The 14,193-nt window shown below is 31.9% G+C and overlaps 1 protein-coding gene across 5 annotated transcripts in view; it reads right to left on the bottom strand.

The window, feature by feature from the left end:
- Adgrl2 (adhesion G protein-coupled receptor L2) overlaps positions 1-14,193 on the bottom strand; it is a 184,023-nt gene that overhangs the window by 132,267 nt on the left and 37,563 nt on the right. For all 5 annotated transcript variants that reach the window (XM_077791513.1, XM_077791515.1, XM_026405090.2 and 2 more), the window contains exon 2: positions 12,439-12,610. In XM_077791513.1, the coding sequence (XP_077647639.1) occupies positions 12,439-12,511 (73 nt within the window). In that variant the 5' untranslated portion in view covers positions 12,512-12,610. The remainder of the gene's footprint in view (positions 1-12,438; positions 12,611-14,193) is intronic.

The following is a 14,193-nucleotide window of genomic DNA, read 5'->3' as shown; positions in this document are numbered from 1 at the left end:
TACCTGTAAATGAATCTCTGATGTGTCCCCAACTTGAAAAGCATTCCGAAATACAAAATTAAAGAAGTGCCAGTCATTTGAGCTTTTTTATGTGTACTTTTATTCTACATCTATTATTTAAAATTGTCAAACTAAATATCAAGGATTACAAAACAAAACAAAAAAAAAAATACTTAGAAAGGTGTCCACTGTGACAAACTTGTCCTCATCCCTAAAGTCAATACTTCAGGAAAACGTGCAATTTTAAAACACATTTATATATTTATATTTATCAATATTACAGTGAAGTCAATCTTCTAAAAAGACCAAAATATTATTTTAAATTAACTTTTTCTTTTTTCTTTTTGCAAAATGACTAGAAACATTTATTTGGACCTTGTCAGAAGGGTTTCAATTTTACATCATTACATTTTTAACTTGCCTAATCAGTTGAACAAAAGTACTTTATGTAAAATGATTCTTTTAGTTGCCTTAGCTACAAATCCCTGCAGGATACTATAATTGAAATCTACTCACGTAAGTTAGGAATAATTAGGGCCCCAAATTAAGCCAAACACAAAGTTAATTCAAATAGTCAGCTGCTGTCATTTAAATGGTTATGGGTTTTATTGTTGCTTAACATTTCCGAATTCTTTTAAATATACTTTGTGCTTCTAATCTATAGGTACAATTTTAGTACAGCTAGAAATGGGATCAGGAGGCAAGGATTCACCACCTTTTAAACTGAAGTCACACCTATATTCAGTTTTTTGTCACCAAAGGTTTTCCACTCAATCTTTGCTATCAGTCAATTAACAACACTGTTGAAAGGATGGAGTGACATCTCTCAAAGGCAAGCTTTCTAGTAAATAAAGCCAGATCACAGAATCTACAGCCAGTGCCATTAATGCAACAAAAGTAAGAGCTTTTGAAAGCTACAAGGGATGGTCTCTATTTGCTTAAACTCTAAAACAAAGCAAAGGATTAAATGGGCTTCCTGTTGTAAGCCAACTAAAGGGAACCAATAATGTACAAAACTCATGCCTGAAGAAGGAGCTCAGAAGGCATGCCTTTTAACTATTTTAAAGACGACTGACAACAGTGTGAAATCGTAACAGAGTTAAAGTTAAAATTATGCTTAAAATTATTACAGGTTCTCAGTGTTCTTGTAATTAATCATCTCAGTAATATTTGATATTTTCAAAGAAATGCTTTTAAAAAAATTATCTATATATGCTTGCAGCTATAAACTTCAGGATTATTTGAAAGTTGCAGAGTTAGCAAGATTAGTCGTCCTGTATTATAGATGCTTTTCATTACAAAACAGTCAACCTTAATATAGCTTTTAATAGAAACTGATCATGAATAAAGAAAACTTTTAAATAAATGATCTATTTTGATAATCACCATTAAGTTCAACAGTGCTGTGCAATATTATTTAAAGCATATTTTAAAGATTCTTGAGTGACAGCCTCATGAGGCAACAACCCAAAGCTAAGTATAAAATTCTACAAGAAGAAACTGTACTGGCATAGTAAATCCTGGCAAAGGGACAATCCCCTGTGGGTTTTTCAGTAGTGTCTTCATCTGTAAAGTGAAAAATTCTACACTGCCAATCTCCAAGTTGTAACTCCAAGTCTAAAATTATTTATTTCCAACAAAAAAAATGAAAATAAAAATATCTAACATATGTATCTATATATAATTCTGTTTCAAAACTGCTATTTACTTAATTTGATTTTGGCTTTAAAAGGCCAAAAATTCTAATGAAGACACAAATTTAATTTGCAATTTGTATTATCATAAAATAAATCATTATCAGTAGCCCATCTCTTTTGACAGGAAAATCAAAAAGAGATTATGGACACTATTAAGAAGAACTATTGTGTTCACTACTGAGAAGAAAAACATCTTTGACTATGTACTAACAAATGGAAAAATCACTAAAATACATTAAGCAGATAAAATAGCTACTTTTAATGCCCAGTTTACTATCAAGTAATCCAATCCTACAGTCTTACAGGGCAAACATGGTTAATACTGAAATTAAAATTATATTTCTTAGTTACTTAAATGGACTCTAGAAGGGGTATAAAATAATAAACTTTTTCTAAGTGAGTTAAGGCAAACAATACATACTTCGAATTACATGATACAAAATGTTCTTTAAATAATAAAAAAATGCGTTAATATGTTCTTTAAAATAACATTTCCATAATGAGAGATCAATAGAGAACAGAGAGAGAAAGGAGCAGATTACATTGTCCTTGGGGATTTTGTTTTTTAATAATTAGATGAAAGATGAATAGAAAGCATATAAAATAGGGCTAGAAATGTAACAATACATAAAAATGTTCAATAAAGCTTCAAGGTAGTTTTGTCCCTTTCTCAATAAAATGAGTTATAAAATTGAAAATGATGTTATTTCTGTATTTCAGCTACATTGTTTGGGTTAGAAACAAATATTGATATGCAGTTGTGAAAATCATTGTCATACAAAAATCTAATTTTCTAGACTAAACATTATTACAAACAAAACTCCCTGAACCAGATGTCCTCTCATAGACCTGCAACTTTGGCATCACCTGACAGCTTGCCAGAAATGAGAATATCAGGGCCAGGCGTGATGCCCAGCATTTCAGGAGGCTGAGGCAGGAGGATCATGAGTTCACAGCCAGCCTCAGCAATTTAGCAAGGCCTGAAGCAACTCAGTGAGACCCTGTCTCTAAATATAAAATGAAAAGGGCTAGGAGTGTGGCTCAGTGGTTAAGTGCTCCTGGGTTCAATCCTTGGTACAAACAAAAAGATATGAGAATATCAAGGCCCATTCCAGATTACTGCATCTATATTTTACCATGACCCCCATTTGATTTACACATGCACACACATTAAATTTTAGGAACACTAATTTTTTAAATCCAACATGACCTCCCTAAAATTTTTCCTCCTCCCACACACATCTCTTCTTGAATCTTCCTCTCCCTGGATCCTTACAAACATTTCCTCCTTTCACAGATGAGCCCCCTCCTGCCCCTGCACTGAATCCCATTTCCTTTCCTTCTTCCTGAATGATATTCAGGTGTTTGGCATATCTACTTACAGCAATCCCAAAATAAAATTATACAGCAATATTTTCCTTAAACAATTAAATACTCTTGGCCTACACCACCTTTCTCCTTTGCTTTGCTAGACAACTTTTTGAATCACCTTTGTCACCTCACCACAGCATTCTACCATGTAAGTTTGTCTCTTAAAATCCAACAGGCTTTCTGCACCATGGACAAATATGCTTTGCTCATCCTTATGCTGCATTTGAGTGAGGTGGTGAAGTCCCTGACTCCTATGAGGCATGACACCTCAAATACCTTAATTAAATATAGGCATATTTGCCACCTAGTTTACATCTTTAATAAAGGCCAAGTAGCCCTTATTTGAAATACTTGAGACCAGAAGTGGTTCAGAGTATTTTTGGATTTTCAAATAGCTGCAATCTTTTTGTTTTGTTTTGTTTTGTTTCCTTATGTCAGCCCTCAAAAAGTTGCATATTTCAGAGCATTTGGACATTGAAATTAGGGATACTCAATCCATACTACAAGGAAAGACCCAGAAAGGGAAGAGAGAAATAATTTCAACTGCACAAGCGTGCGCACGCACACCCCCCTCATTTAGATAAAAACAGAAGGTTTACAAGGAATAGTAGGTATACCCCACAAATAAGCAACAAAGTGAGAATTTTACTTAGAACTCTTTTTCAGAGCAAATCCATATATAAAACAAAATTCTATATTATTTGAATCCATTTTTCACCCCAGGAAATTACTGTTTCTTGACACTCCAAGAATCCTGAAATTTCATTTTCACTATGCAATGCTTTCATTAATCACTATTTTGTGTTTTTGCTCCTCTCACTCTCTCTACCCACCCTGTACCAAAAAACTATTTTCTTAAAAATAAACCTTATTAAACAAACTTTATGCAAAACTATTTTCTTAAAAATAAACCTTATTAAACAAACTTTATGTAGGTAAGGGCAGTAATATAGGAATCAGAAGAATAGTGAGATATTTTTTATCCACACTTTATTCTGTATTGATATAAAAGATGTTCTTTTTTTCCTTTTTTATATATTTATTTATTATTGCCCACCATGCATTTTTATTTGGTTTTATACCTACTTTGTTAAAATTTAGCTAAAATTTGTTTCATAGCTTAAAATTAGTTAGTTAAAATTTGATTCATAGCAATTGGATTAATATTAGTTCACTTCATTTTAAATTAACTGGTTAAAGAATTTAGGTAATGGTGATTGATATATGTAGCTCAGCATACAGCACCTACCTAGCATGCATGAGAACCTGTGTTTGATCCCCAGGACCCAAAAGAAAAGGAATTTAGCTATCATATCACTATATAACAATCTTGAGTACTGATGGATTAAATAAAAGCATTTAAGTGCAACAAAGAAATGCAAGTAAATAAACCTTTAACTGATGTCAAACTATGAGATTTTTAATCATAAAAATAATGGAGGACCTCACAAAAGAAAATAGCTATATATCAAAAAGCAAGAAAATAAAAGATGAATAAATCAAATGTAATAAAAATCTTGGTAACTGTTAAATATAGGAATAAGCAATGACTATAATACTAATTAGTAATGTGTTGCATTACAAATTTCTCTTTTGTTTTAAAAAACTTAAGCAGTATAAATAAAACTAGAAGACAAACTAGAATACATTTTCCATGATACAACTGATAAAAGGTTATTGTCACAAATAAACTGTAGACAGGTAATGAGAAAAATTGGTAAAGGTATTGAACCAAAATTTCACATCAAAATTATAACTAGCCAATAGATAAGAGTTTAACAAGTAGATCTCAAATTACAAATTTAATTTACATTAACATACCCTCTTCCACATATCAAAATGTCAATTATCTTTAAAATTCAAAATCGATGCTGATATAGAGATTGATATTCTCTTACATTGGTAATCAATGTGTACATTCACATAACTATTCAGAGAAAACAATCTGAAAGATAGCTAGGCCTGAAGCATCTTGAATCTAACTAGTCATAATAAAAAGATAGCTACATCTCTGATAATAATCAGAATTCTAAAATTCTAGCCAAAGTTAAATCATAACTTTAAAAAATGTTAATATGAAGATATATTTTACTTCCACCCAAAAAAAATTAAGAACAAATCAAAGATGAGTAGAAGAGAAGGAATAAGTAATTTTTTAGTATGTACAAAATAAATTACAATTCTGCTGTTAAAATCCATTATCACAATATATAATGGCATGATAATTCAGGTGATGATAATATAAAATTGAAAAATCTTAATGCAACAATAGATGTAAATGAAATGAATTTTTATACATAATTTTATTCTCTAGAATATTAAGTATATTGGAAAAATAAGAAAAAAAAGGAAACGCGTAATGTTAATATTCAAATTATGAACAATTTTACATTTTTATCTTAAGGTTTTTATTTTCTATCCTTTCTTGGGAAGATGTATTACATTCAAAATTAGAAAGAAAAAAATACTTTAAAAAAAAAAGCCCTTATAGCAGGAATTATGGCAGACCTAAAAGTACAACTCAAGAGAGTCTCATGCTGATAAAGAGAGATTAGAAACGTTGTTTTATGTGATTCTTATTCCTCAGGTTCAGTCAGTGGAATAAGAAGTTGTGCTTCATTTGTGTACAATGTGTCAAAAATACATTCTGCAGTCATGTATATCAAATTAGAACAAATTAAAAAAATTAAATCATAAAAAAAAGAAAAAGAAAGGTTGTTTTTGCTTCCTGAAGCATGGATATGGAATTCTCCCCTCAGCTTTACATTTTAGCCAAGAGATCCCAAAGCCAGGACTAGGTATTCTCCTGGAATCTCCTGTCAAGTTGAAAAAAGGAGTTCAGGACCAAGGCTGAAAGATGTCATGAGATATTCACTAATCCACACTGATGTCTAATATACATAACCTGCATGGCTGTCATGTCTTTCTCTGTCATGCAGAGGAGGCAAAAAGAAAATAAGGAATACTGTGGGATGTTAAGTATATGTTTCAGTAAGATACTCCCCTAGTATTAGGGCAGATAAGTTAGGTTTTTGAGGCATATCTAAATTCTTTAGCCAGTTAATTTAAAATGAAATGAACTAATATTAATCCAATTGCTATGAATCTAATGCCTTTTTCAAGCATACAGTAAAATCACAGTATTCCAACCTAATACTCAAGATATTTTCAGTCATCTGTATTATCTTATTCTCTAATACCACAAACTAAGTATATGGCATATAAAAAAGTGAAAAGGTATATTAATTCAAAAATGAAGCAAGAACTTCATCAAAACTGAAATTAATGAATAATGAGTACTTAACAGAATCACAGGTCTGCAAAATGAAGATGCTTTAAATCCCTCTTGTACTTTTAATTAAGCTACCTTTAACATATTATTGATTTTTTTTCAAAATGTAAAAATAACTGATAATATATAATATGCACATAAAATCAATATATCTAAAATGTACTCTAGATAAGTTAATAACCTCTTACTTTTATCATATTATTGTTTAATAACATTTACTTATGAAATATTTGATGCAGTCTTTTCTGTGAGAAAATGGAGGCTTGCAATATTATATTATTGAGGTCTACTGGACAGCTGTGAATGACCCACTTATTTATAACACCAGCAAAGACCTGCTCCTTAAGTTACTGGAAAAGAAGCAGTGGGGGACAGAACAGAGTAGAAAGTGAGAGGAAAAGGGAGAAGGGGGGGAAAAAATCAACAACCAAGTACTTGAATGTACTCATCATTTATGAAACATGATATATTGATGATGCATATTAGGGTAGAAAATGACCAAATATAATTCAAATTAGCTTTTTTTTAAAAGATGCTAGTATATCTATTAAGTTAGTTTTAATTTTTGCAACTCTGTGTCACATTCAGAACAAATTTACCTGCATCTTGAATCTAACTAGTCATAATAAAAAGATAGTTGGCTTTTCCAAGATAGAAATAATATCCTTTAATTTATAATGGCATTAATATTTATATTTTTAAAACCAAAATACTTCACTAATTATGGGGAAGAAAGTGCTGCAATCAAATTACATTACATCTGTAAAACACAATAAAGAATATTTAAAGTGTCCAAAGAACAATATACTTAAGCACTTTCTTAAGGCGTAAAATCACACAGGACAACACTAAAAATATAAATAAAATCATTTAAAAAAATTGTGTTGGTTTGAGCAGATGTTAATTTACATAATTTGTGAATTTAAAAAAATAAGGTTACATTTGCTATGCAGCAAGCACAGATATACAATTCCTATTAATTTAATGGGAGTTATGACTCCCATTAAGCTTAATAGGAGTCATAGAGCCAAATCCCCATGTACCTTGCTGAAAATTTACCTCCAAGACTTCAACTAATCAAAATTACTGAAATGAACAAAAGTAGTCAATTTTGCTAGATTAGAAAATGTAATTCCCTAACATAAGTCACATCAGTATTATAGTGATGGCCATCTACTGATTCCCAACAAGAAAAAGAATAAAGTTATCACAATGAAAAAAGACAAACTGAAATAAGAGTTTAGGAGATCTGCTAAATGCAGCAGAAAATATGTTGCTTTTTCCAATTTGTTGTAAATATTTCAATATTTTTTCTTTCTCAGTACACTATCCAAAAAAAAAAAAAAACAGTTGAAAAAAAGTTCCTTTTTTAAAGCCTAAAATTACAGGAGTGGGATCAGAGGGATAAACAAAATCTGAAAATATACTGACTCAATTCCCAGAGAGCAACCAGTTACTAAATTCTCAATTACACCGAATAAAATCATTTTCTTCCTAAAAAAAAAAAAAATGGTTTTGAATTTACATTTAAAGCTGGGATATAGTTTAGTGGCAGAAGACTTGTCTAGCATGAACAAGGCCCTGGCAATTATCACCCTGTTATGACAAGTGCTCATTGGCCCCTCCCCACTATTAAGACTATGAACTTCAAAGACTTCTGCTGCTCATGTGATAGAACAGATTGAGTAGTTGCTAAAAACCAGACATCATTCTAGGCACTTTAATATATGAATGAAAAAAAAAAAAAAAACCTGCCTTTGTGGAGCTGACATACTGTGTGTGTGTGTGTGTGTGTGTGTGTGTGTGTGTGTGTGTATGTGTGTATGTGTGCGTACATATATATTAAGATATATGTATGTGTATATTTTCTTATGTGTATGTGAAGGAAAGAATGAAAGAAAAAAGGATACAGTATTAAGTTTAAACTTGAAGAATCATTATTTCTTCCACAAAATTCAGACTATTGAGAAGTACTTATATGTAAAATAAAGATTATTTTTTAATTCATACTTAACCTCTAGACCTGCCTATTTTCTTCTACTAGATACTGAAAAATACCCTACACATACATATCATATTTTACAAAGATAACATTGATTCTAAAGTCATTAAGAAAATGTGTTTAGAGAATTTAAATGTCAGTTAAAAATTGGCAGGATACTATTTCCACAGTTATGTTTGTAAATTTTCCTGTTTTATATAAAATAAACATATAAAGCTATATCTGGTATTTATACCTAGTATAACATTTTTCACTGAAATAAGAATAACAACATTATAATTTGAGTTAATTACAAAAATTCAGACTTATGAAATTTAGTTACGTATTAACTCTGTAAAGAATTCAACCTGAAATTCATATTACCAGCTTTGCTGAAGAGTCACTATTATTTGTAACTTGTCACTTGAGCAAGCTTTCATATGTCTGACTTATGCTTGCCAGGGCTCCATTATATAGCATAATTTAATTCTCTGGGACACAAAAATTCAATTTCCTTTCCTACCTACTGATACATGATTCCACAGTGGGTTACTATGCTTATAAAAATTGGCCAAAATAATCAAAGCACACCAGTTTCTCAACAGACCAACTTGTGAAGGGCTTGAGTTTAGTTCTCCAGGAATAAAATCAATTATATAAAAATTTTACAAAATATTTTTAAAGTTTGGTCTTCATTCAATCATTGTTTATTTAGAAATTCTAAACACAATTTTTAAAAAATACAGGAAGAAGAAAAATGTTTCTATCTTGCAAAAATATTCACTAAGACTGATTGACAAATAATAGAGTAATTCTAACAACTAGGCTTTTATATAATTAGCTTTTGCCACACTAAACTTCAAAAGTGGTTATTGATTTGGTTTTTTAATGTGTATAAGAGGCACTGGAGGTATAGCTCAGTGGTAGAGCATGGCCCTGGCGAGCATAGGCCTTGGGTTCAAATCCGGCACCATAAAAATAAAGGAATATGCACAAGAAACAGGACATATTTATAAGGTCTGTCTGAACACAGAATAAGTACTTCTCACGAATTTGGATCTGATAGGTATAGATCTAAAATAAATCCAACATGATATGACGCCTTTAAATAATACCAAGGTAAATCACTACTTTGGAAGACAGAAATCTCTAAGAAAAAAGGCATAGTCCATGGTGATTCTACAATATGTAAACTGTTTTGTTTTCAAATATTAGTTGGTTGCTATTATTTAAAATCTTAATGTCTGGTTTCAATTGAAAAGTTGGAAAACTGGCAAAACTGGGCTATACACTGGAAAGGACTTAATCATGGTCCTTTGGCAAGCACTTCCCTGTCTGTGGCAAACCTCAGACTGCTTGATACACTCAAGTTACTTTATCTGTTTGACCCTAATAGGTGTTTGAGGTTCCAAAGCTGTGCAAGAACATGAGCTCCTCAGAGTAAGAACTGTGCTTTGTGTATCTTTGAAACCTCATCTGAGTTTATGTGCAAGGACCTGGGAACTATACAAAAAAATACCATCTCATTTTTTTTTAATATTTTAAAATATTAAAGGGCTCAGAAAAAAACTTAATGGCTGAATAATTAAATTTCTATCTTCCTTCCTATACCCTCATACCTAACTTTGATTGGTTTTCTCTATAGGTGTTCACAGACCATTATCTGGTTTCCTGCAATAAAGGACTATTCTGTCATGTAAAACTTTTCTAAGACAAACTCATGTGATGCTGGATAAATGTTCTAACAGTGTGCATTAGCTGTGTATACTCTTAGAATAAGCAGTGTGAGTTCGTCCCCAGTTCTTTTTATCAGTAGGAGGGAATTGCTTCAAAAGCAATACCCCCTGGCCTGATGTGCCAAAAATGATATTTCTCTTAACAGCAGATATGAATCCTGACCTGATAGGTGACACTAGAAATAAAACTGCAGTATCTCATGAAAAAGTCTCTGTCTGCTAGCTCTCCCTGCCCCCGACTGAGTTATGCTACTGCGCCAGCAAAGTGGTCTCCACACCAATTGGAAATTTTTCATTATTGGACTAACGATCCATTGGTCCACACCTGGAATCTTTTTTAAATGTATAAAAACATCAAACATAACAGCAGGAATTCAGTTATTATTCTTTCTAAAAACCAGATGCAAAATTATAAACTATCCATATGATTTTCACAACAATCCAAGCCTGAGATTCACATTAAAACTCAATTCCTGCTTCTTTTTTATCATTACAGTACTATTCTTCACTCAGACATACTACACTTTTAGAGTTGATGTATCTCCAATTCTAAAACAAAGAGGAATATAAACTGAAAACAAAATACTAATATATTTATAACTTTCAAGTATGACTTAAATCTAAATGAACATTATATACTTTCTGGTTACAGAAGTTTTTATTTTAAAATATTTCTAAATTTCTATATGGTTTAAAATATATTATCAAGTTTTATCAATATATTGAGTGTAGGAATTGGTAGGACAGGAAGAAAATGACAAAACCTAAACTTGGAACAAACAATTCAAATAAAATTCTTTTGGCAAAATTAAAAGGTTAATGTTTTGAAGCTTATTACAAAGACATTGGAATAATAAGCTCCTATCTATTAGCTGATATCATGCCTTTTTTCCCTGCCAACCATTTTATTAATAGTTATAAATAGAATAATTAAAAGCATATATAAAACCAATTTAAAAATTCTAAAACATTTTTATCAATACTATTTCACTGGGCCTTAAAAAAAAAATCCATTATATTTTATATGGATTTATCAAAGACACTATATTCTTCAAAGCTTTTATAAGTTAACATTTTCATGCTGAATACCACCATCAACTAGCTATAAAATTTACACATCTTTCCTCCATATTAACTTTCAGTCTGCTTTATGTTCCATACTATCTGGATGAATGTTCTTTTCACATGGGAATATTATTTCAGACTGCATAAATAGTGGGTACCAGAAAATCTACACAGTAAATAATAAATGATCGTTCCATTTATTTCATTAAGCCTCAAAAGTGCATTTACTTCTTTAAAACTCAGTCAGGTTTGATAGTGCATGTGATAATCCCAGAAGTCTGGGGCAGAAAAATTGTGAGTTCAAAGCCAGCCTCACCACTTTATCAGGACCTGGTCTCAAAATAAAATATAAAAAGGGATGGAGATATAGCTCAGAAGTAAAGTATCTCTGAGTTCAATCACCAACCCAGAAAAAAAAAGTTGGTCTGTCTTGAAAACTACTCACCATTAATCAAGAGTTATACAATTTTAGGAGCTGGAAGTATAACTGGTAGAGTGCTTGCCTATAATGCAGGAGAGCCTGGGTTCCATCCCAAGCACCACAAAAATACAAAAGAAAAAAATTTTAAGCAATAGTGCTCAAGAAAAAAAAAAAAGTCTCCCTGCATTTTTATAAGTTTTCACATGATGGATATATATATATATATATATATATATATATATATATATATATATATACTTAAAAAAACAGATAACATTAAGAAGTACTACAAAAATCGTTTTTACAAGATGTGAATTTTTTTTTAGGCATTTGTTTTAGGCATTTTAAAACTACAACTATACTTGAACAGACAAAAAATTAAATACGAAGTGAAAAGATCACCACAAAGGGCTGGGGTGGAGGCTCAATGGTAGAGTGCTTGCCTAGCACATGTGACACACTGGGTTTGAGCCTCAGCATCACATAAAAATAAGAAAAAAATAAAATAAAGGTATTGTGTCCACCTATATCTAAAAATATGTTTTTAGAAAATCACCACCAAATACTTCAAATTTCCTAGAATAAATAGATTTACGGCAATAGTCAATAAATGTAAAATATATCTAATATGTCATTTAGTTCCCTTAGGATTATTTAGAATTGTTGTAGGTCACAAATTTATGTAAAATATAAATTCAGACATCTAGCACTTTCTATAATTTATAGCAGTGTAATGAAATAATTCAGCCACCAAAAGAAGAATTCAGCACCTCTTTTAGAATAATAAAATAATATTCTAACCACTTTCACAGAAAGAAGATTGCATAGCTCAAGTTCTCCTTGATTTAAGGAACAAAATTTAAACTGTGTCTTACCTTCTGTATTCGGTAAGAAGCTGATTATAATGATAAACCACAGACTTCGCATTCTGCAACCAGAAGACACCATTATTGATCCCTTTAGATATTTCTTTGTATTCCTTAATGAATCTAGTTATAAATGCCCAGCTTCATCGAACCCAGCAGTCTGCATCATTGATCCTCATATCTGAAAAACAAACAAATCTATCATTGGCTTTATGGTCCTGCTATGTCACAGAAAATACAAAAATAACAACTTTCTCCCCTTCCCTCCCTTTTTTAAGTATAAAATATATTTTGATTCTAAATCAAATGTGGAAGCTGCTCCTATACACTGGATACCTAAGCCTTGCAACATAAAGTAACAGTAAAGGTACATAAATTCCTAATAAAGAAGCCTTCTTAGAAAAACATGAAAAACTTGAAAGTCATTCTAGGATGGGTCAAAATTCTAGATTTCATATGTTGTACTTTTTCACAAAGTATAACTTAAAATACATCCTTGAGTCCACTAAGCTCAAATAAAAAACCCAAAGATTATGATCAGTGCACCGCTCCAAGGTGCATAACTAGGGGAAGGATCACCAAGAATACCAAACCTGGGGTCAATTCTAATTTTGACTAGCTCTTATAGGCCCAGTTCTCCAAACAAGATACAAACACTATCAGGAGGGTGACTTTAAAAAGTGTTTTCTGGATCCTAGTATTACCTGGAATTAGGTCTTTCGCTGGGTTCTGCACAAGAGCTGTGCTTTCTAGAGTAGTATGAGGATCTGCATTATAACATTAGCTTTGTCAGACTCATAAAATGAAGGCAGTTCCCAAATATATCTAGTCTCCCAGTCTAGCCTTTGAGGGTGAAGAAATCACAAATGTTCCCTTTGAGGAGAACACCTTACACTTTCTTCAAATTAATTTCCTATTATTTGCTACAAATTAATTAATCCCCTTCCAAGTTTTCTCAAGCCACCCTTGACAAGCTGCTAGAGTTGTATGAAGTGAGACAGTGAGGGGACTCCCATCTTCCCCATTATGAGGTTGTATTGGTAATTCAAATAAGACAATTCTTAATAATTTAGATGCTGTGACTAAAACATAAGCATAATTTAGAAAACAAAATTCTACTTATAACTTTGAGTTCTCTTTCACATCGTGGATGTGTGTCATGTCTCCATCAGAGACAAACACATGCTTCATGTATCATAGGGATTACAGTAGCTGCTCACTATGTTCTATTCACTTTAAAGGAGTTCTATGGAAAAGCAGATTCTAAATGGTTTGGAACATATTTCACACAGGAAAAGCACGATCATGGCTTTCATATGAAGGAATACACTACAAAGAATGTAAAAGAGGCTGGGGATGTGGCTCAAGCGGTGGCGCGCTTGCCTTGCATGCGTGCGACCCGGGTTCGATCCTCAGTACCACATACCAACAAAGATGTTGTGTCTGCCGAGAACTAAAAAAAATAAATATTAAAAATTCTCTCTCTCTCTCTCTCTCTCTCTCTCTCTCTCTCTCTCTCTCTCTCTCCTCTCTCACTCTCTCTTAAAAAAAAAAAAAAAAAAAAAAAGAATGTAAAAGAATTAATCTAGCCCAGCCATGGTGGCACACGCCTCCAATCCCAGCAATTCAAAAGGCTGAAGTGGAAGGATCACAAGTTGAAGACCCACCTCAACAATGTAGCAAGGCCCTAAGCAACTTTAAGTGAGACCCTGTATCAAAGTAAACAAAAAAGGGGGGGGGGGGGGCTGGGGAGTTATGGGATGT

Source organism: Urocitellus parryii, chromosome 11, assembly GCF_045843805.1.
Source record: "Urocitellus parryii isolate mUroPar1 chromosome 11, mUroPar1.hap1, whole genome shotgun sequence".
Taxonomy (NCBI): domain Eukaryota; kingdom Metazoa; phylum Chordata; class Mammalia; order Rodentia; family Sciuridae; genus Urocitellus; species Urocitellus parryii.
This window is presented reverse-complemented; position numbering and strand designations above follow the sequence as displayed.